Here is a 24,653-nt window from a genome sequence, read left to right as displayed (position 1 = left end):
CCTGAGCCCCCCCTCCCCACAACCATTATGAAGGGATGGAGAAGGCATGTCCTTCTGGTGTATCCTATTCCTCTCCTCTGCCACATACAGCCTGCCCCCCTCTTCCCTACAACCATCATGAAGGGATGGAGAAGGCATGACCTCCTGGTATATCCTATTCCTCTCCTCCGCCACATACAGCCTGCACCCCCCCACCTTCTTCCCTACAACCATTATGAAGGGATGGAGAAGGCATGTCCTCCTGGTGTATCCTATTCCTCTCCTCTGCCACATACAGCCTGCTTCCCCCCTTCTTCCCTACAACCATTATGAAGGGATGGAGAAGGCATGTCCTCCAGGTGTATCCTATTCCTCTCTTCTGTCACATACAGCCTGTGCCCCCCCCTTCTTCCCTACAACCATTATGAAGGGATGGAGAAGACATGCCCTCCTGGTGTATCCTACTCCTCTCTTCTGTCAAATACAGCCTGCGCCCCCCCCCCCTCCCTCCATCCATTATGAAGGGATGGAGAAGGCATTTCCCTCTCCTCTCGCACCAGCGCCAATCCCCAGCACAATCCTATTGGCTCTCTCCTCTTCCCTACACCCAGTATGGGCGGAAGGACACCACGTGGTTGTGCTGGGCACCCTCTGACATCACGGTGACGTATATTGGCCGCGCCGGCAGCGCTGTGTGTGAGAGAGGAATATGTACCACAACAGCACCCAGAAGAAGCACTGGACCTTCCCCAGTGAGGAGGCAGTACAGCGACTCCGGACACAGGCTAATAGTCGGTGTCGGGCCCGGATACGAGGGACAGGACAGGTACAGTGTAAGGTGCGGGCGGGTGCCTGCCTGCTGAGTGACGCCATGCTGCCCTCTGTGTACTATTGGAGCCTGACACACAATGGAATATGACCTCTTCCGGGGTGGTCTGGTGGCATTTCTACTCTCATTATGGGGACTCTCCTGGTGCAGTAGCAGGAAGGTGCAGAGAAGTAATGGAATAGAGATTGACATACAGTGTAGCTGAGGACAGAAACACAACTTCCCTAGTACAGCTGAGCAGGCATTCGATGTGCTGGTTACACTTGTTCTCTTTTCTCAGACTTAGTTTCCTTCTCTTGATTTGGACTACAGACACCTCCCCCTCTTCATTACATAGATGGAGGTGTTCTGTAGTTCACAGAAGTTACCAGGGAAAGCTGATAACCAGTCATAAGGTTTCTGATAAGATTGTCCAGTCATTTTCTTTACTTGTAGAAAATGTGCTTAAATGCTGCAATATTTTAATCACTTTTAGTCCAGGCCAATTCTGGCATTTCTCTTCTACATGGAAATTTATTTATTTTTTCTATAAAATTACTCAGAACATCAAACATAATATATATATATATATATAAAATATATATATATTTTTTTAGAGACCCTAGAGAACAAAATGGCTGCTGTTGCCATCTTTGTCACATGGGATTTGCGCAGCAATTTTTCAAATGCAATTGAAAAAAATAAACTAACTGCTTCCTGACCACCCTGTAAATACTGCTACAGGGCGGCATGGGTGTGCAAAATCACGTATATATGTGATTTTGCGGGCATGGCTGTCAATAGCTGGCGCCTGGCGATTTCTGAAGATCTCTGACGGGAAAGAGAACTGTTTTGTTTATTAACAGTCCTCCTCCCTGTCAGCTCGGGCACACTGCTCTGGATGGCTGTGCTGTGCACAGCCATCCACAGCAGTGCGGTTACAGTGAAGCACACAGACACCGCCCCATAGTAATACACTCCCTGAACACAGTTAACCCATTGATCGCTGCTCATGTTAACCCCTTCCTGCCCAGTGCCATTAGTACAGTGTCAGTGCTTTTTTTTTTTTTTTATCACTGTATTGGTGTCACTGAGGATGTCAGTGACACCAAGTCAGTTCCCCCCAGTGTCATAATGTCCCGCTATAAGTCACTGATCGCCGCCATTACTATCCAAAATAAATAAATAAACTTAATACTTTCACGTAAACTATTTAATTTACATGTATTGGGATTTTTTTTATAGGAAAGCAGAATACATTTTGGCCTAAATGTATGACGAAATTTGATTTTTAACATTTCTTTACTGGACATGTTTAACCGCTTCCCGCCCGCCATATAAGGTAATGACGGACGCAAGGTGGTTCTCTCGTTCTGGGAGGACGTCATATGACGTCCTCCCACTCTAACCGTGCGTGCACGGCTCCGGGAGCGCGCAGCGCGGCGATCGGTGGTGCGCTGTGTCCCTTGGACACAGAGGATCACCGATCAACAGAGCTAAAGATGTCCGCTCAGTCATGTGATCAGCTGTGTCCAATCACAGCTGACCACATGTAAATAGGGAAATACCCGTTACCGGCATTTCTCTCCTCACGAGCTGTCACGCTGACAGCTCGAGAGGTGAGGAGAGCTGGTAATCGGCATTCCACAGAGAGGACATCTACACTGATCATCAGTGTGCCCTGATGATCAGTGTAGCCCCAGCAGTGCCACCTGTCAGTGCCCATTAATGCCACCTGCCAGTGCTCGTCAGTGCCGCCTAACAGTGCCAGTCAGTGCCATATATGAGTGATACCTGTCAATGCCCATCAGTGCCACCTACTAGTGCCTACTCATCAGTGCCACCTATCGGTGTCCATAACTGCAGCCTCGTTAGTGCATATCGGTGAAGGAGAAAAATCACTTATTTACAAAATGTTATAACAAAAACTAAGAAAAAAGTTTGTTTTTTTTTTTCAAAATTTTCAGTTGTTTTTGGTTTGTTTAGCAAAAAATAAAAAAACCCAGAGGTGATTAAATGCCACCAAAATTAAGCTCTGTCTGTCTTTAAAAAAAAAAAAAAAAGAAAAATTTCATATGGGTACAGTGTTGCATGATCGTGCAATTGTCATTCAAAGTGCGACAGCACTGAAAGCTGAAAACTAGCCTGGGCAGGAAGGGGGTTTAAGTGCCCAGTAGGCAAGTGGTTAATAGCAGAAAGTCAAATATATAGTTTTTTTTTTTTTCCCTCAAAATTGTTGGTCTTTTTTTTTTTTTTTTTTAGCACAAATAATAAAAACCGCACAGGCAATCAAGTACCACCAAAAGAAAGCTCAATTCGTGGGGAGAAAAAAAGGACATAAATTGAATTTGGGTGCAGCAGTGCATGACCGTACAATTGTCAGTTAAAGTAACGCAGCGCCGTAACGTAACAAAATGGCCTGATCAGGAAGATATATAACCCAATGTTTTTGGTAAAAGATAAAACGTGATGTTATGCCGAGTAAGTAGATACCAAACATGTCACGCTTTAAAATTGTGCACACTCGTGGAAGTGCCAAACTACAGGTACTTAAAGTACTTACAGGTACTTAAAGTTGCCATAGGCAACTTTAAAAATTTGCAGATGCTACCAGTTTAGATTGCTCTCGCTATAACAATTGCTGCAATACCTCACCTGTGGTTCGAACGCAGTTTACATATACAGCCGTGTATTTGTTATATTTTTACACTTTCCCTTTAACATGACATCGCCTTTAACTTTTTTCCCTTTTTCATGACGTCGCTTCCAGCTTCCCAGGTTCATAGAGATGGCCGTGGACCATCTGGTCCATGGCCAGCTCTATGGTGAACCGACGGTGGCCAAGAACCGGATCTCCAGGTTCACAATAGCACGGGAGAATACGGAGAGGGTGCTGGTTGGCGGGGGTGGCTGAAATCAAAGATATCTGGATGATGCCTGTAGCTGCAGGTATCATTCCAATATCTCCACTTAAACCCCGAGACGTCATATGATGTGCATCGGGAGGGGAGGTGGTTAAATGTTTGATCCTCTGTTTAGACATGTTTCTGGGTTCAGGGTGCTTGCTGCCCTCCCCCCCTGCCAATTCCCACTGAGATTGGACACAGCGGTAGGTTTCAGCAAATTATTCATAGCTGAGACCTGTTGATTAACTGTCTAATCACAGCCCAGATCCCTGTGTTGACAAACAACACAGGCCTCTGTACAGCTGGGACAAAGACCAAACAGATATCTAATAAAAAGCAGACCACATTAAACTTGTTAGGCACACAGTTAACCCTTGGATCGCCCCTAGATGTTAACTCTTTTCCAACCAGTGTCAGTACAGTGACAGTGTATAGCATTAGCACTGATAACTGTATTAGTGTCACTTCCAGCGTCAGTTAGTATCAGATTGCCTGCTGCACTACCACAGTCTGACTATAAGTCTCTGATCACCACCATTAATATTATAAAAATTAAAAAAAAAAAATTCCAGCGTATATATACCATAGTTTGTAGATGCTATAACTTTCATACAATTCAATCAAACTACACTTATTTGGATTTTTTTTTTTTTTTGTATCAAAGACATGTAGCAGAATACATTTTGGCTTAAATTTCTGAAGAATTTTTCTTTTTGGATATGTTTTATAGCAAAAAGTAGGAAAAAATATTATATATAATTTTTTTTTATATTGCAAATCTAGCAATGCAATGTCCAGGAGCTCCTTACTGGTTGCTGACATTTTTGGGTGGCGGGCTTCCATCACCAGTTGCTCTCATTGGCATGGCAGGGATGACATCACTCCCGAACATGTGAAGGAGTTCAGTCAGCTTTGGCTTTAATGCAGAAGAGATAAAGTATAGCTTTTCTGCAATAAAAATCCTGCCTGTCTGTCAATTTTTATTTATTATTAGCTAAAGTTCCACTTTAATCTCTCATCTACCAAGGTACATTTATAAATGTCCCAGTGTCAACCCTTTCACTGTTTGAAGTCCCTTTTTTTTTTTTTTTCTTTTTTCACACAAGGTTAAAATAATAATTTTAGGCTTGATTATTACATAAAACCCCCAAGCATTATATATTTATTGAAAGCTGACATCCTGGAGAATAAAATTAATGGTAGTTCCAATTTTTTATGGCACATGAAATTGGTGCAACAGTTTTTGAAATGCCAATTTTCAGAAAAAAAAATACACTAAAGTTAATTTTAGGGCACAAAAATGCAATATATTATCAGTCTTTTGGTAAAATATACAGTGCCTTGAAAAAGTATGTATACCCCTGATAAATGGTTTTCAAAATTTTTTTTACAAATAAATATCTGACATGACAAAATGTGGAAAATTTCAAGTGGTATGAAAATACTTTTTCAAGGCACTGTATTTTCAGTAGGCGATGTTTGAATCCGTTTTAGTGTTAACTGTGAATAATGGACCTAGAATTGTTGCTCTCGCTCCTGAGTGTGCCAATCAAAGTTTTCACATGTAGGTGTCCCCGACGCAGATGTTTGTTTTGTACATATGTGTATGCTGGGGTGGGGGAATGAGGGGCAGGTTGCTTAGCAACATGTAATACCCTAAATACAGATGTAACATGTGAGATGTTGCAAATGCTGGCATTAGCCTTTAACCCTTTTATTGCCAAAGTATGTAGTACATTGGTGGTGACGGTGTTTTACACACATTCATGGAGGCTGCGGCTGTTCGTAGTGTGGGTAAATCTGGTTCAAACATTTTGCCTGCGATTTTAAGTTCTTAGGTGTAACTTTAATTGTATACACTTTTTTTTTTTTTCTTAACTAAGACATTGGGTCTTTAAAAGACCCTTGATGTCTCACGTGTCCTTTTAATCAAACTAATGCAGTTCAGAACACACCTCATTTGTTTCTGTCCCATCTATACTGGCTGGAGAAAGTGATAACAGGATCCAGAAGTGATGATTTACAAATCATTTCTAGGTCATTAGTAGTAAGGGGAGATCAGTGATCCCCTTTGCCTAGTGACACCCACTATGCCATGCCAGATCTGCTGATGGGCATGCAGAGGAACATAGTGGAAGCATGTTTGGAGACATGTTGGAAAACCAGAAGTTACTGGGTGTGTGGAAGGGATCTGACTGGCTGTACAGTCACCAGATCTCTTACATCTGATAGCTGACAGCTTGTCAGATTTACCCACACTACGAACAGCCGCAGCCTCCATGAATGTGTGTAAAACACCGTCACCACCAATGTACTACATACTTTGGCAATAAAAGGGTTAAAGGCTAATGCCAGCATTTGCAACATCTCACATGTTACATCTGTATTTAGGGTATTACATGTTGCTAAGCAACCTGCCACCTCAAGAGCATGACATCCCATAACAGCGTGTGTGTTTGGGGGGAGGTTCTTCCCCTGCCAAATGCTTTATTGAATCACAGCCATTGTGTAACAGTGACAAGAAAGTAGATCTTTGTTCTTTTTTTCTTACAAGGCAGTCAGGTTGTTTTTTTTTTTTTTTTTTTTTCTTTTTTTTTTTTAAACTTTGTTGCATCTCAGTACTACTTATCTCTGGATGGGCAGCAAACCTGGAGGGGGGAGGAGCCTAACTATGGCTGTGTAGGAGGGCACGGTGTGGGTGCTCTCCGTGCTTCCCCACCACCTCGGATACAACAGTTGGAGAGCAGGGGCCGGGGTGACCTACCGGAGTATGGTGGGTCCCGCAGTGGAGACGGTGCTCCGGGAGCGGTGAGGAGGAGGTAGACCGCGACATCGGGCCGGATTGGAGACCCGCTCGAGGAAGTGAGGGTAGAGTGCAGGGTTGCCGAGGAGGTGCAGCTTGACCACGTGTCAGCCACAGAGAAGCACAGGGTAGGGGAAAAGCCGGTCGGCGTTTAGAGGTGAGAGGAGAAAGGCAGACACCCCCCCCAGTACATGGTATTACAAACGGGAAAATCATGCAGCAGGATGTCCCCCCTGAATAGAGATGATCTTTCCACAGGGGAGTGATAAAGTAAAGAGATCCAGAGTCGGTAAAGGGAGAAGAAACACGAGGCCTTATCTGTAAAATCTTAAACTCCATAATGGACAGACCAGAAACAGAAGTGGTTAACCTGGAAGGTGTTTTCAGGATAGGAAGGAATCAACAAGGAAGTGGAAAAGAGAAACCAAGAGATATAATTGTCCAATTTCAGAAATGGGGAGATAAAGAAGTATGGAGAAAGATTAAGGGAAGATAAAGTATCAAATATGGAGAAATGAATATACAGATTTTTGCAGATTTAACAGCAGAGACATTGTGGAGGAGAAGATCACTAAAACCCCTGTTAGAGCAGATGATAAAGCAAAAGGTGCACTATAGATGGGGTATTCCGGAGTGTCTAATCGGATGGAAGAATGGAGTTGAAGCGCGTTTGAGATTCCCTGAGGACTTAAGAGACTTCTGTGATAGACTTGAGTTGCAAATGATGGAGGTCCCTGGTTGAGAGGTAGAAGAAGGGGGTTTAGGAGGTAGAGGGAAAGAGGAGTGGCAGTTTGCTAGAAAAGGGAGATAGGGAACTGAGGGAGGGGGGTAGAGCGGTGGGTGGAAGTTTTTTTTTTTTTTCCCCGCTCGGCGCTACCCCTCTCTCTTCTCTTCCTCTCTTGGGGCCTCAAGAAATGTGGGGAGCATATCGAATTGATTGAGATAGTTTTGGGGTGGTGGGGGGATCTGTCCATGGTTGGAGTTTAACCCCAAGGTGGTAAATCTATGGTGGGTTTGGTCCCTCAAAAGATGTATAGGCAAAATGTAAGCCTAAAGGAAGGGAGGTGTGGGAGGGAGGGGGTGGACTGGAGGGTGGAAGGGTGTGGGAGGGTAGGAGGGAGGATATTGGGTTGGATAGCTTGGAGGAAGATAGGAGTAATAGGGGCGGAGAGAGTGAGAGGAAAAGATGGAGAGAAGGGAAAGGATATAAAGGAAATGGAAGATTTAAGATTTAAAACCTATAATGTAAACGGGTTGCGTTGTCCAGGGAAAAGATTTAAATTATATAAGGAACTACAACATAGAGCAGATTCAGTGCTTTTCCTGCGGGAAACGCATTTTGAATTGAAGTCAAATGTAAAGTTGAGTTCTAGATATTATCCATTATGGTACTACGCAGATTCCCCTGTTAAGAGAGCAAAGGGTGTAGCTATAGGATTTGCAAAGAATATAAGGTTTGAGTTGGAAGAAAGAGAGACAGACCCGGAGGGGAGGTTTTTATTTCTGAGAGGTAAAATACAAGATATTGAATGTACTGTTGCTAATATCTATTGCCCTAATAAGAAACCGGAGCTATTCCTGAAAACATTTTAAAAAAAAAATTGATGGATTTTAGAAAGGGGTATTTGATAGTAGCTTGGGACTTTAATTTATGTATGGACCCACAAATGGATACAAATTCATCCTTACAAAGAGAGGGTAGTAAGTCCCTAAGAGTACTGAGGAAAGTGATAAGGGAGTATCAGCTGGTGGACAGTTGGAGAATTATGCACATGAAAGATAGACTATTCCTTCTCAAGGGTTCATGAGATGTATTCTAGACTGGACTACATACTGATAGATCCCAGATTAATAGAGTCTTTGGTTAGAGTAACAATAGAGATTATGTCACTCTCAGACCATGCCCCGGTTGTAATGAAAGTAGGATGGGGAAGAAGGCCTCCAGGTGGGTCGGTTTGGCGGTTGAATGAGGATCTCCTAATCTCCTAATGGATCGAGCGAAAGATTGGAGAGGAAATTAGGAGAGATTTTGAGGAAAATGAAACGGGAGATGTCGGAGGCTACAGTGTGGGAGGCCCATAAGGTGTATATATAAGGGGAGTCGTCATCGCAATTGGGGCAAGAGAGAGAAGAGAGATCAGTAGGCTCCTAAAGGAATTAGCGGAGTGTGAACAAATGCATAAAAAGAATATAACGAAAGAGATAATGCAGAAAGTAAAGGAAAAGAGAGAACTAGAGATTATGATGGGAGAAGAAGAGAGTCTTTAACAAAGTGTTATGTGATAGATATAGATGGGGGGATAGAACAGGAAAGTTTTTAATGAGAGCTTTGAGGAAAAAGAAAAATAGGAATTATATAGAGAAAATAAAGAACCCTAAGGGAGAACTGGTTTACTCAACTAGAGATATTGTGAACGTGTTCAGGGATTATTAGAGCAAACTTTATAACATTGCCCCCCAAGATTTAACAGGTAAGGACGGAATAACAAATGTAGAAAAAAGAATTTATTTAAAAAATGCAGGTCTCCCGAAATTAAATGATCTTTTGAATTCGCTAGAATCTGAAATTCCCTATGAAGAAATAAAGATAGCATTAAAAAATTCCATGACAGGCAAAAGCCCAGGGCCAGATGGGTATACTGTTAGATATTATAAAAAATATAGTGAATTGTTAATACCTAAATTGAAGTCCTATTTCAACGCCTTGGGGGAGGAGATGGATATGAGACGAGACTCACTGCAGGCTCAGACGGTCCTCATTTACAAGAAAGGAAAAGATCCCACCCAATGTTCAAGTTATAGACCAATATCATTATTAACTATAGATACGAAGATTTATGCAAAGATCTTAGCAAATAGACTGAGAGATTTAATGCCTGAATGGATACATGAAGATCAGGTGGGTTTTGTTCAAGGGAGAGAGGGTAGAGATAATGGGTTGAGATCACTGTTGCTTATTCAGAAAAGTAGAAAGGGGAAGACTCCAGTGGTGGTTCTTTCAGTGGATGCAGAGAAGGCATTTGATAGAGTTAATTGGGGATATATGATGGATACATTGGAGATCCTGGGAGTGGGTGCTAGAATGAGAACTTGGATAGGAAAGTTGTATAGGAGCCCCTCTACAGTGGTTATGGTAAATGGGGAGATGTCGGAGTCATTTGGGATGACAAATGGAACAAGACAGGGCTGCCCGCTGTCCCCATTGTTGTATGTTTTGTCCTTGGAATCACTGTTGGCAGCAATAAGGAAAAACTCAGACATAAAAGGAATATGGATAGGAAATATAGAGGATAAGGTTGCCGCTTTTGCGGATGATTTATTGTTTTATGTAGGAAATCCTAGGATAATGCTCCCTAACTTAATGAGGACACTGAAGGAATATGGAGAGATTTCAAACTTAAAAATTAACCCATCTAAAACAGAGATCTTAAATATAAACCTTACAAATAAGGAAAAAAGGGGGATACAAGGGGGAATTTCCCTTTGTATGGAAAGAGAGAGAACTAAAATATTTGGGGGTAAAACTCACTTCGGCATATAAAAACTTGTATAAATCAAATTATATATTAATGTTAAATGAAATTAGAGAGGAATTAAAGAGACTAGGGGGAGGAAATCGGTCCTGGACGTATAAATTTGATAAAAATGGAAGTAGTTCCCAAAATCCTATATAAATTCCAAATGGTCCATATTAAGCTTCCAGAGGTATGTTTTAAGATAATGAAAAAGATAAGATTCATTTGGAGAAATAAAAAAACCTAGAGTATCTTATGAAGTGATAACTAGAAATAAAGAGGCGGATTGGGAGTGCCAGATTTTAAGAGATATTATAAAGCAGTTATTTTGGCTAGAATATTTGACTGGACATATAATTTAAAAGGGAAAAGTTGGGTCACAATAGAAATTCACTTAGTGGTAATAATTTAAGTAGGAGTATATGGGTGCCTACAGAGTATAGAGGATTAAAAGAGAGCATGAGTGTGTATACATTAAATGTTTTAAGAGTGTGGGATAAAATGCACAAACAGTTAAAGTGGGAGTATAACTCATTCTTGATGCCATTGAGAAACTCAGGGTTCTTCCCACCAGGTAGGGAGGAAGTCTCAGGAAAATGGATCAGGAATGAGGGAGCCCAGTTGAGAGATATAATGAAAGGTGTAGAATTGAGAACACTTACGGACTTGGAAAAGGAAGAGGAAAGATTTTCACTGAGATAGATAGTTGTAGCTATAATCAATTAAAATGCTTTGTGGGGAAATTACCTAAGCCTTCGAGAGCTAGTATAGATTGGAACTTGTTTGAGAGGTTGTTGGGATCACGAGGTGATGGGAAACATGGTACGGCAAAAATATATAAAATTCTCAAGAAGTTAGATATAGGTGAAAAAAAGTTAATGTATATAGAAAAATGGGAAAGAGATTTGGGGGTGGAGATAGATGAGGTTAAACAGAAAAAAATATTTAGATTGGTTCACGAGAATATAAGTACACAGGAAGTGGAAATGAATTATAAATGTTTGCAAGAGGATATATTACACCGATTATAGAGTATAGGATGAGAGGGGAGAAATCACCTTTGTGTTGGCGAGGATGTGGAGAGATAGGCACGTTTTACCACATATGGTGGGAATGTCCAAAGATAAAAGTATTCTGGAGAAAAGTGGTACATCAAATTAGAAAGATTACAGAAATTGATATTATTATTGGTGCAATGCTCTGCAGCTTCCTGTGAAAACAAATAATGCACATTTGTCCTGCAAAAATGTGTACTTTTTTTTTTTTTTTGTTCCTGAAGTATTTCTAAAGTCTTGGATAGAGGGGATAGGGATTAGAACTGCTGTCTGGTGTTGATTGCTGTCTGTGTTAGAAACCAAGACAGATAGAGGGTGAATCTTCCTGTTATCACAGAGAGTGAAAGAAAGTTACAAATTTTGGGTTGTCACCAAGAATAGAGGAAAAGCTTCCAATGGAGACCCTAGATCTGGTGACAGCTAGGGATTCTCTCACTTGGATTTTCTCTGACTTCCTGTGTATGTTACTGGACAAGAAGTGGAAGGAAATCCCCCAATGGGACACAGATGGCATAAAAAATATCTGACAGGGATTATAACCCTTTATTACTCCATCCAAAATCAAAAATGTTATATATTTAGTTCTACTGTAAAGGTTAACTTCAAAAGCGTAGATAAGATTTTAATGATTAGGTTTTGGTCTTCTATAGAGTCCATGCACACTGGTTTAAAAAATTGTTTCTATAGGAGTTTTTGCTTGTCGAAGCAGCTCAGCATTTGGAGGCAGAAAAAAACCCTTCTGGTTTGCATTTTTGAGAGGAGTTTTCTGGCAGAAAAAAATTCTAAACTCCTGTACAAAAACACTATATGAGCGTTTTTGTTTTTCCTGCAAAAAGAACTGGTGTTTTTTTTGTTTGTTTTTTAGCCCAGTGTGCATAGAAGTAAAGTGCAGAACCTATAGCAACCATTTGGAATCCAGTTCCAAGACTGATTGGTTACAGTAGGTCACTGACTTTGCACTTAGGATTTTGTTCTATTGCATTGTTTGTTGACTAAGGGCACTATATATGAATTGTCCAAATGCTTATCTATGTGGGGCATGAGTGAAGAAAAACTTTAAAGAAATGTCAGTTGGCATTATTGCCCACCTTATGGTTTATTTAATCCTTTGTGTATTGTGACATAAATGTGATGTTTTGCAAAAGTGTACTGTATACATAAACCACATGTAGATGTAAAATGTCTCTCACAGGCACACTTGGGTGAAATATTTAATATGGAGCCTCATGAAGAGGTGGTTATCTGCAAATACTATGAGAAGAAGTTGGTGGATTTCTGCAATGCTTTCAAACCCGCAATGCCTAAATCTGTCTTGGTAAGTAATAGTAACTTTTTTAGGTACGTTTTTTTTTTTTTTTTTTTTCATATAGAAATGCTTATGTTTATAGCACTAGACACAGGCAAACTTTATTATTCCGCCTTATGTTATCAATTTTATTTAACCACTTCAGCTCTTTGGATGTAGTATGTACATCCAGAGACTGAACAGTTAAGCACAAGCTTGTGGCTGCAATAGCTCTCCTGCTCTTATTCTCTTACTGGGAGCCTGGGGCCACATCAAACCGCTTCAGGATGGCACGTGGGAGGAAATTGGGGAACCTCCATTTCTCTACCTCCTCTGCACGGAATGAAACCAAAAGTGTTGATGATTTTGTCACTTCCAGTTTTAGAACTGTGAGGCAGTTAACCAAGCAGATCTGGCTTTGGTTAGTTGCTTTTTGGAGAAAACATTGGGGTCTATTAGACCCCCAGTGTCACCATAAAGAGTACCTGTCACCTGCTCAATGTTATCACATGGGGTTTGTTAACCACATGTTAAAGGTTGGTCCTGCTGTGTCAGTCTTAAGCAAGCATCTCATTGTACTGTGTATTGCATATGTCCCTTCTTTTGAAGATTACACAGGTAGAAAGTTTTAGGTGCTTTTAAAGACTATCTTTAATTTGGCAGGCTCAGCCCTGCAACCAGCTCTCACTGCAATTTCGGCATGACCCTGTTTTCCATGATTGAGATTTAACAGAGCAATTGTAGCAATTTCTGCCATGAGTCACATTTTTATAATAGCCCTAATCTCCATTAACATGCACAAAATCTTGTGGCTTAAAACCTGGGAAGCTGAAACTGCCTGTAAAAAGCACCTCACATGTATGCCTTTTTAAGAAAGACATCTGTTTAGGGAGAGAGTTGACATTCACAGGAGGTAAGGTTTTACTTCTCAAACCCCCCTCCTCAGGACCCTCTACCTAATCGATCCACCCAGACATCAACTTCCAAACCAAAATTCTGCCCTTCTTTTTGGTTCAAGACTTTATCCACAAAGACCACTTCCAATGAAGGGGCACCCTCTTAGGGTTCCTGACCTGTGAGTTTAATCAATGCTTTCTTATTTAAAATCAACTAAAGATTGTTCAGGAACAGTCAGATTTGCAAAATGCCCTTGCCCTCATGTCCTGGAGAGTAGTCCACAAGACTTTTTAAAAAAAAAAAAAAATTTCAAACTTGTTCACAGTACTAAAACTCAGTGGGGGGTTATTCCTATTCTGGACCTAAAATTCCTTCATATTGCAAAATTTTGCTTGGAATCCACAAGGTCAGTAATTCCTGTCTGAGACAAGGAGAATACATGGCATCCATAGACACCCAGTATGCTCATCTGCATGTTCCCATTTATCCAACTTGTCATCAGTTCTTGTGCTTTGCAGTGGCAACCCATCACTTTCAGTTTGTTGCCCTGCCCTTTGACTCTATCTTCTGCTCCCAGAGTATTCACAAAGGTCCTAACTCCTCTTCTTATCCTCCTGAGAACTTGGGGCATCCAGGTTAGAGGTTCTCTAGACTAACTTCTCCTGAAGGACTCCTCTCCTTTCCAGCTGTCGGCATCTGTCCACACAACAATTTAGATGCTCCAAACCTTCAGTTGGGTTATCAGTTTCCAAAAATATGCTGTCTAGCCTTCTCTGGTCCTGAACACATCAAACAAAGGTTTTTCCTTACAAAAAAGTCTTTCTCCCAGAGACCATACTTGAGAATTAAGGTCAGAGAGACATCCCACAATGGGATTTTGCATGCGTTTTAGGCATTTCAGGCTGGGAGAATTGTTCCAGGGAACATCCTGGACGTCGGAGCAGTTAAGATGGCTCTGCAACACTGGACCCCCATTCTTTGTGGACAACCTAGTCGGGGTGCAGTCAGACCATGCCACAGTGGTGGCTTACATTCCCCAAACAGTGGACACCAGGAGACTTGCAGCCTTGAAAGAAGTAAACCAGATAATCTCATGGACAGAAACTCGCTTTCCAGTAATCTCTGCATTCCACATCCCAGGAGTAGACAACTGGAAAGTGGACTACCTCACCCGCCACTGCCTAGATCAAGGGGAATGGGTCCTTCAGACATCTTAAATCCAATATGTCAGAAATGAGGTATTCCAGATGTAGACATCCTAGCCTTTTGGTTCAACCACAAACTACCTTTGTTTGTAGCCAAGACCAAGGATCCTCTAGTGCTGGCCTTGGATGCCTTGATAATTCCCTGGTCTAAGTTCAGGCTAATTTTCCCTTGCCTTTCCTTCAGTGAGAATTCTGCCTTGTCTGCTTAAAAAAGATAGATCAAGAAAAGAGAACTGATTCTCATTGTACCAAATTGGCCCAGAAGAACCTGGTACACAGAGATAGACCTCTAGCAGGTGACCCCTTGTCTTTTCCCAAAAGGCCAGATGTGCTATCTCATGGCCTTCTATTCCATCCTATTTCTCAGTCTCTAGCTTTAGCGACATGGCTGTTGAAGCCCATGTCTTAAAACATAGAGGGGTCTCTGAGTCTGTTATTCTTATCTTTCCTAAAGCAAGAAAAGCCGCTAACAGATTGACTGTTGTGCCTGAAAATCCTTTTTGCCTGATGTGAACACAGGCACTTCCGTCCCAGATATTACTCTGTGCTGTGCATTCTGGCCCTCCTACAATCAAGTCTTGAGCAGAACTTGACCTTGAGCACTTTGAAAGGACAGGTCTCAGCCATGTCCAATCTCTTTCAAAGATCTCTGGCTTCCCTTTGGCTTTATAAAAACGTTTCTTCAAGGTGTATCTCGCATTAAGCATCCATTGCAACAAATAAATATATAACCTCCTCCACTTCAAACCCCTCAAAAAGTCATACTTTCTCCCTAGAAAGTGCAATAATCATATATTATAACCTTTTTGTGATACAATAATAATCTAATTAAACCTTAAAGTGTCATATATAATCACCAAAAACCCCCATAAATTGTCCAAAAAGAAAGAAAAAAAAAATCCAACGAAAAATCCCGTGTCCAAAAAAAGTCCCAGATTTCCAAACTTTATCATCCAATAGGAAGGATTGAATCCTATTCCATCCCGTGATAACCTCAAAGAAAAAAATATAGATACTCTAGTGCATTACCTTTTATATAAAAGAATATTCACTCCGTGCAAAAACACAACCTATAAAAATGTGCAAAAACTTTTTTGTTGAATTAATTAATAATTAAGCGAACATCAGAAGGAGGAAACGAAAACAAAAGGAAGAGAAAAGAAGTATAGGGGAAGGTATTTATAATCTTAGTTCAGTTCCGTTAACAGATGAGGAAATTTTAGTATTAGATAAAGGTCTTAAGTTTGCTCCCAAATCGAATTTAAATAAATTCGACACATATATTGATATTAATAAATACATTAGGAAAATTAATATTAAGAAATACTTTGCCTCTCTACCAGGGCCGACATCTACTGCAAATTTGCAGTCTAGGTCTAGATATGCCCATAGTGATTTAAAGAATAAATCTACGTTTAACCCTTCGAATTCTAGAAATATGAATGTGGAGGTGTTTAAACAGATGACAATCGATGATTTATATGAATTAAATGCACGGAAATTCAAAGAAGAAGAATCCATATATAAGGGTCTGCTTACACTAAAAGAAAAAAATTATGTCGTGATTCGACCAGCAGATAAGGGGGGAGGGGTGGTTATAATGGATAGACTGAAATATGAAGAGGAAATGAATCTAATCTTAGGAGATAGGAGTACGTATGGAAAAATTCCAAAAAATCCTACAGCCTTGTATAGAAAACAGCTCCTGAAATTGGTAAAAAAAGCAGAAGAAGATAAAATTATTTATGAAAAAGAAGCGTTATATCTTGTTCCATTGCATTGTAAGGTTCCATATATATATATCCTACCTAAAATCCATAAGAGTTTGATTAATCCTCCAGGTAGGCCTATTATTAATGGAATAGGGTCAATACATTCAAGGGTGGGTCAATATATAGATTTTTATTTACAGCCGGTGGTTAAAAAAATGCCTTCGTATTTAAAGGACGGTCAAGATGTTATTAATTTATTGGAGGGTATGGAGACTACGCAAGAGATGTATCTAATCACCATAGATGTTAATTCCTTATACACAAGTATAAAACACAAAGATGGAATAGATGCAATAAAGTGGGCCTTGAAACACCATACGGATTTACATATTAAACAAAGAAAGTTTATCATACAACTATTGGAATTTTCCATGGGGAAGAATTATTTTTGGTATGATGGTGGATATTATGAGCAAAGGAAAGGTGTCGCGATGGGCGCGAAATTTGCTCCCAGTTTGGCCAACATTTTTTTAGCAAAATGGGAGGATAAGGAAATCTTTGGTAAAAATTGGAAAGGGTTAAAAACATGGAAAAGATACATTGATGATATTCTGGTAGTTTGGGAGGGTACGGAGGAGAGTCTGCAGCAATTTTTAGACTATATTGGGAAAAATAGTTATGAATTAACTTTTACCCATAATGTCAGTAAGGAATTGGTCAATTTTTTAGATTTTAACTATTTTTAAGTTGAATAATAAATTATATTTTAAAACTTTTTTTAAGGATACAGACAGAAACGGGTACATTCCTACAAGTAGTTGTCACCATCCCCGGTGGATACAGGGCATACCAAAGGGACAATTTACTAGAATTTTTAGGAACTGTTCCAGATTGGAGGACTATATTTTGCAATCAGAAGTTATTTTGAATAGGTTTATTGCTAAGGGATATGATCCAATTAAATTGGAAAAAATTAGATTTAAAATAAGTCAGAATTATTTAGGGGATGGGAAAATTAAGAATAAATTAAAAATTAAAGAAAAGAAGAATGGAATTGAGTACGCATTTATTTCAGGTTTTAATTGTCAATATAAAGAAATTGAAAATATATTTATGAGACATTGGCCAATTTTAAAAAAAGATAATATTTTAAGTTCGGTGCTACCAGATAAACCGTCCTTTATTTATAGAAAGGCGAATAATTTAAGGAGTACATTAGTGAAAGGCGTGATTTTTCCACCAAGAGATAAAGTTTTTGAGATGTTCAATTTTAAAGGTTTTTATCCATGCAAAAAGTGTAGAATGTGTAGAGCTACTGGGATAAAAGATAGGGTGATTTCATCCTTTAGATCCCATTCAACCGGAGAAGAATTTTCCATTAAGCGGTTTATTACATGTAACACACGTTATGTAACGTATATGTTGGAATGTCCATGCCGCTTCCAATATATAGGTAGAACGAAAATAAATTTATCTGTTAGATTGGAAGAACATGTGAGGAATATTATTAAGGGCAAAAAAGACCATAGTGTCTCGAGACATTTTAAAGAATTTCATAACTCAGATCCAAGTGTTTTAAAATTTTGTGGGATTGATACTGTAAAAGGACATTGGAGGGGTGGGAATAAAATCCAAAAATTGTCTCAAAATGAAACTTTTTGGATATTTAGGATGAATACACTAAAACCAAGGGGTCTAAATATAGAACTTGACTTAAATTGTTTTATTTCAGATTTTTAATAGTGAAAATTTAAGTATATTAGTTAGGAGCTGTTAACTAGGATTCTTTTAGGATTTTATGGTTGATCATGGTAGTTAAGGAGAGCAATAGAAAATAATATAATAGGATATATAAAATATATATATAATTTATAATTAATATAATTATTTAATTTTATAGTTGCATTTATTTGCAGTCCTATTGTAGTTGTAGTAAAGGGAATTGAATATATGATTTGAGGTGAAAAAGATTTTTGACCTCGATATTTTAAATGGTATGAGCTATTAAATAATAATAAAATATGTTTTATTTGTAAGGTCGGATAGTTCATGAGAGTGACCACTAGAGGGAGTAGAGTATTAAGATTTTAATGAGAGTCCAAGATATAAAGATAGAAATGAAATTTTGAGGGGCTATTATTAATATTAATATAATTATCATTATTTTATCTGTATTTATTAAAAAGGTTTTAGAAATATGGTGATGATTATATGTAAGATAGTCTTGGTATGTGGTGTAATATTTTATCAAATTATCTTTGTTAATATTGAGGCAAGAATTAGTGGAGTAATATTTGTATATTGTAATTGTGATTTGTTATATGTATAAGTAACTTGCAGTCCCCTGTTATACTTTGGGTATGGTATTTTGATAAGACCGATATACGTTAGGTCTTGTGTACCTATAAGAATGACAGAGGAATTGGTATTGCCTGTTTTTCCCTCTTCTAAAATGGCGGCGGTAGCCTCACACTATTGAGAGGCATTGATTTAAAAGGAGTGAGATGTGGGACGTCTGTATCCCTTCAGACGAAGTCCGGAAGTGACGAAACGCGTTAGGGGTGTGACGTCAAGACGCACGTACGCAGACCGGAAGTGTCGCCGCGGCCATTTTGTTGGTTGTTCACACATGGCTTACTGCATTTGTTTGTTAGAACTTGCATAGGAGCCATGTTTGGAGCTGGAAATTTGGAATTTTAAATGTAAGTGGCTATTAAAATTTTCCCTATACTTTGAATATGAGTCTTGAGACCCTTCTTGTCTTTTGAGGACCTTGGAAAATATCTTTGAAGAGGAAATAGAAGATCTCTGATTTAATGCTGATGAGCTGATTATATATATACAGAGGGTAATAGTATGTAATACTATCGGTGTTGGTGGTTGCACAGTGTTGCAGTGTTCACGGAGTGTTCACAGTTTAATTTGTAGTTTATATGTGCACTATATATAATTATTAATTAATTCAACAAAAAAGTTTTTGCACATTTTTATAGGTTGTGTTTTTGCACGGAGTGAATATTCTTTTATATAAAGGTAATGCACTAGAGTATCTATATTTTTTTCTTTGAGGTTATCACGGGATGGAATAGGATTCAATCCTTCCTATTGGATGATAAAGTTTGGAAATCTGGGACTTTTTTTGGACACGGGATTTTTTCGTTGGATTTTTTTTTCTTTCTTTTTGGACAATTTATGGGGGTTTTTGGTGATTTATATATGACACTTTAAGGTTTAATTAGATTATTATTGTATCACAAAAAGGTTATAATATATGATCCATTGCAACACCCTGGCTTTCTTGGGATCTTAGTTTGGTTCTTTCTGCCCTACAGCAACCACCCCTTGAACCCATCCTTCCCTATCACTGGAAAGTAATAACCACAGATTTTTGGTTGCTATCACGTTTGTCAGACATGTCTAACAATTGAGTTGGCGGCTCTCTCCAGTAAGGAGCAGTTCGTCATACTTTGCAAACACAAGGTTCTCGTACTGCCAAGACCATCCTTTCCTGGTATCCGTCTTCCACCTCCAATGAAGACATAGTTAGACCATCCTTATGCCGTACACCAAAGCATATAAAGAAAGTCTCTCTTGCCTGGATGTAGCTAGAGCCATTAGAGTCTACTTTTTAAAGGTACAACTTCTATTAGATTTGATAATTTCCCTATTTTCCCTGTCAGGACCTCCAAAGGGACACTCTGCTTTCCAGTCCACCATCATATGATAGATAAGAAATCTGACTGCTAGAACTTACTCACTCAAATGTCCTGCGCTTTTTCAAGCCTATTGCACCCAATCAGCGGGAGTTTTTTGGGCATTTTGGCACCAGGCTTCTGTAACCCAGCTGTGTAAGGCTGCCACCTGGTCCTCTGTTCTTACTTTTTTAAAAGTTCTACCAGGTGGATATCCAGTTTTCTGTAGATGCAGCTTTCGACTGTGAGGTTCTTGCAGCAACTCTCTGAAGCTGTGTCTGTTGACCCATGTTGTTGTTGAGGCTGTTGGCACAATTCTGTTTGCCTTGTTGCTGCCCGCTTTTCTTATTTATTTCTTGGGGATTTATGAATATTTTGCCTGCATCCTGTATTGTACAATTAAGATAAGAGGAATTATGACTTGCCTGTAAATAACATATTTGTATACAGTAGAGGACATGAGCCACCCTTCTGTTAATTTGCATAGTTTTTTACAAACTGGGGACTCGCGGACGGTAGGGTTATAGGGGAGTTGTCCACTGGGCGTGTCCTCAAAAGCTTTCCAGTGTCCTGTCACCTGACCGTACGAACCTATACCCCAGGGTCCACGAATACCTTGCCTGTGTCGCGTACTGCACTTTTAACATATGGATTTTACAGAAGTTAAATTTCCTCACCCCTCACATTTTTTGTAAATATTGTATTATATCCTTTCATGTGACAACACTGAAGAAATGACAGTTTGCTACAATGTAAAGTAGTGAGTGTACAGCTTGTATAACAGATGCTCTCCCATCAAAATAACTCAACACACAGCCATTAATGTCTAAACCGCTATAATAAAAAGACCAAAAAGGGAGCAAATAGGTTTGTTTTGCAAGTTGTTTGTTCAGGATTACATACACTTTTTAGGAAAAAAAAAGTCCAAATATTCTAGGATCACCTAAAGGGTGTAGCTCTTCTTTAATTTTTAGACTTTTTATTTTGTGTGTAATTCACTCAGCCATAGCATTACCGTGACCTCCATTATTTGCAGCAGTTACAGCCAATGAGAGGTGAAATTAACAGACAAATGGCTGAAAAAAACTGATTGTTAGGTGCAATAACACTTGTCTTATAGATTAATGAATAAGGCCTCTTGTGATTTAAAATGGATATAAATTGTATAGCTACTTAAGTGCACAAATGTTTGGTTGTCTTTATTTTCCTGTTTTATTGTTGTTTATTTTCTTTCAGGGGACAGCTGCTATGTATTTCAAACGATTTTACCTGAATAATTCAGTTATGGAACATCATCCACGAATAATAATGTAAGCCTTTGAAACAGAAACCAGGGGTCTAGGTAATCCATGTAACTACTACCTGTAACATGTCTGTTTCCCCAAGCAGCACCATTTTTCCTAAGAGAGTGTGAAAGCTGTAAGACTTTTCTCTGTACTGACAACTGAAATCAAAGCTGGCTCATATGAAAACCAATGTTTAGCCTAATTAAGCCTTTGGGGGCCTCTGAAGATGATCCTGCATCTCATACACTATATTAGTGTCCAATTATTTTAAAGTGGATTTACACCTAAATTGATCCTTCTCTTATCCTATCTCCCCCCCCCCACCCTTAAAATTAAAAAAAAAAAAAAGCTAAATGGCATCTAATCTCAAACCACTGTTCCATGGTGTCCAGTCCCATGACAAAATGCTTTGGCATTAAAATGCTACTAAACCCAGGACCATGCATTTACTATATCTGGTTTCCCACAGTACACAGAACATGGAAATGCAAGTATAAACTGTTAAATACCTCTGCTCAGCAGTTCGAGCAATGTTGTGAGTTCTATCAGTGCTTAGCTGAGCACTGGTTTAAAGCTTGTAGGAGGAGTTTTCTTTCTGCTCTAGGAGGATACAGAACGACTGACCTCTGTCTGGACAGTGCTAATTGGCCCTGTCACATGCACTCCCCTAAGAAAAAAAAAATCTGTCTAGCAATACACACCAAACTGAGCATGTGCCGAGTGTCTCCACATGATATGTCTTATCAGGAGATGAGGGGGACACTGGAAGAAGGGAAGGATCAGAGAAGTCAGGATCAAACAGCCTTTTTACACAATGCAGAGGATTAACCCCTTAGGTTCCACAGTGAGTCGTGCATGCTTTACTGCATATTTAGACTGCTTTTACTGTTTGTGGGTTTAGTAACACTTTTTAATCCCATGATTTCAGCAGGAAGGGCTTTGGGGATTGGAGCTAAAGCAGAGGTAGTGGCTAGTCAGCAGTTGTGCATGAACAATAATGCTCCCCATGAGCTGAGATCATATGACCAATGTCTGTGCATGTGATCACATGACTTGGTGCCATGAAAGCCAGGGACAGCGATTTCTGAAAGGCTGGCAATAGATAGCTTTTAACCAGTTGTTTTTGTGTGGAGACCTTGAAGTGTGTGAATGCTAAACTAGTATTAGGCCTTCAGCATTTTTATTTTAACACATTGACTCTAATAAAATAAACATTCTTCAGTTAAATATTTGTCCTTGCCTAAGCATTCCCGGTTTACAACTGTCAGTGCTGTTGGCTTCTGCTTCCTGGACTTTTGGTCTTCAAAGGAAAGAGCTACAGTGAACAGTATAGTCTCAAGTCAGTCTAATAGTTTGCAGAAGGGAGGATCAGGGGAGTGCCTTACCATAATAAGCTATAAGGCTGTGTTTCTTTTAATGCACAGAGCATAGGGAGACACAACTCTAGAACCTTCATGTAAAGGTGGCTCCATAGGATGCTGCAAGAGAAGAGAGCCACGCTGAAACAGGAAACTGGGGCAGAGGTCATGGCACCAGCTTAAACGGGAACATATGCAAGTAATAAACAATGAAGAAGTTGCTAACTCAGTAGATGATTGGATCTGCTGCTGCTGAAAGTGCTTAATAAAAACTGAGGGTGTAATATACTTGAACAACTTCTGTTCTGCATGTTTGGAAATGAATATAACTGGAGCTGGTGCTTAGCACCCCTCTGCCTCACTAATTGTTCACAGCTGTGATTAGTGGCTTCACTGATTGGAGTGCAGTAGGTGTGATTGGTGGATATTTCACAAAATTGCACCCTGTTTTGGGTTAATGGTGATCGGCATCAGTAACCAATGCAGCACATTAAAAGTTGAAAGGAAATGCTTGTTGTCACTATGACCCACCATTCCTTTCTTATTCCAGCCTTCCCTTTTCAAACAACAGTATAGCAATTTTTATGCATTCACCATGTTATTTTGGTATTATGCTTAGTATTTCTATGTGTGTTTTTTTTTTTTTTTGTTTTGTTTTTTTAAGGTTGACGTGCGCATTCTTAGCATGTAAAGTAGATGAATTTAATGTATCCAGCGTCCAGTTTGTTGGTAACCTCCCAGAAAACTCTGCAGCCCAGGAGAAGATTTTAGAACAGATTCTGGAATATGAACTGCTGCTCATCCAACAGTTGAACTTCCACCTTATAGTGCATAACCCTTACCGACCTTTTGAAGGATATTTAATTGATTTAAAGGTACTATGAGAGCAAAATTCCTAAAACTGACATGTAGTAAGTTAGAAACATGAACCAGAGTGGAAGGAAAATAGATCTTGAGATAATTGAAAATCAAACAAACACATTTATGGTCGGGTCTGTGCTTTCTTTCCTTTCTTTCCTTTCTTTCCTTTTTCTTTTCTTTCTTTTCTTTCTTTTCCTTCCTTTTTCCCTTTCCTTTTTTCCCTTTCCTTTTTTCCCTTTCCTTTTTTCCCTTTCCTTTTTTCCCTTTCCTTTTTTCCCTTTCCTTTTTTCCCTTTCCTTTCCTTTCCCTTTTTCCTTCTGTCCCTAAAAAACATGAGCATATTGATGGCTGGCATCTGATGATCAGTAACATCTAAGAGCTAAATGCCCACCTTGACTCAATGACCTTTGGATGGGTACCTAAAGCCATTGATTTGACTATTTCCCAAAACAGTTACATTCAAGGCATGCTGTGAATGATAACTGTCACAATTTGTGTGCTCACAACAAAACTGAAGCCATCAAATGGCTGGTGTCATAACTGATCACATGTGCAGCACCAGGGCAGCTGCAGATCAAACCGAGGTTAAGCCAGCAGATTTCTTGGCTTTTAAATCTAGGAGGGTTTAGTTCCCCTTTAATTGGTTTAACGGTATTGTGAGAGCAGTTGTGCCTCCCGGGAAGAGATCTATCACAGGAACAGGTGTTAAAACCCAACCAAGTCCCCCCCCCCCCCCCCACCACCACCACCACCGCTGTTGGAATATTTTTCCTCACCTTTGATCCTGGTGGCCACTCTTCAAATTTGGAGTCCCCCTCATTCTATCTCGGTGACTACAGAACACAGACAGCAAAAACTGCTTAACAAATGTTTCCCCACTCTGCCTGAAACAAAAAAAATAATTTCCATAGCATTTTTAGAAATATTGGAGAATGTATCATTTTCATGCTACTATGTGTCTGTTGTATAGACATGTGTTTAACTACACGCATACAAATATGAACTGGCCCTGAGGAATGTGTTTTTCAAAGGGGTCCTGTTATTCTGTTTATTGAAACAATTTTACTTGAAAGCAGGATTTGATAACACTGCAGTATGAAATGTGTTAACCTCCCCAGCAGTCTGATTATGTCCATATTTCTGTGCTCAAAGCAATACATTTTTTTGCATGGAAATATGTATTTTTTTTTATTGTAGGAAATTTTTAGGAATAACTCACTGAAATCTGTCCGAACAAGAGTCTAGTAAACATCCCGCGTATGATAAAACTTGAAACCCGAAATTATAATTT

The 24,653-nt window shown here is 39.5% G+C and overlaps 1 protein-coding gene across 4 annotated transcripts in view; it reads left to right on the top strand.

Annotated features, from left to right (window-relative positions):
• The first annotated feature begins 627 nt into the window (after window positions 1–627).
• The window catches only part of CCNH (cyclin H), a 45,464-nt gene continuing 21,438 nt past the window's right edge, over window positions 628–24,653 (top strand). For 3 of the 4 annotated variants that reach the window (XR_016313062.1, XR_016313061.1, XM_089679636.1), the window contains exons 1-4: window positions 628–817; window positions 12,259–12,381; window positions 21,094–21,167; window positions 23,166–23,376. Coding sequence is in view for 2 of the 4 variants with exons in the window: in XM_089679636.1 (XP_089535762.1) it covers window positions 689–817; window positions 12,259–12,381; window positions 21,094–21,167; window positions 23,166–23,376 (537 nt within the window). In the remaining 2 variants the exon portion in view is untranslated. The remainder of the gene's footprint in view (window positions 818–12,258; window positions 12,382–21,093; window positions 21,168–23,165; window positions 23,377–24,653) is intronic. The other variant, XM_089679638.1, reaches the window with a different exon arrangement.

The sequence above is a fragment of the Staurois parvus genome, unplaced genomic scaffold (genome assembly GCF_062004578.1).
Source record: "Staurois parvus isolate SC_StPar_1 unplaced genomic scaffold, SC_StPar_1.0 ptg000229l, whole genome shotgun sequence".
Classification (NCBI taxonomy): Eukaryota; Metazoa; Chordata; class Amphibia; order Anura; family Ranidae; genus Staurois; species Staurois parvus.
The sequence above is the reverse complement of the archived record's forward strand: the minus strand, read 5'-3'. Positions and strand labels throughout refer to the sequence as shown.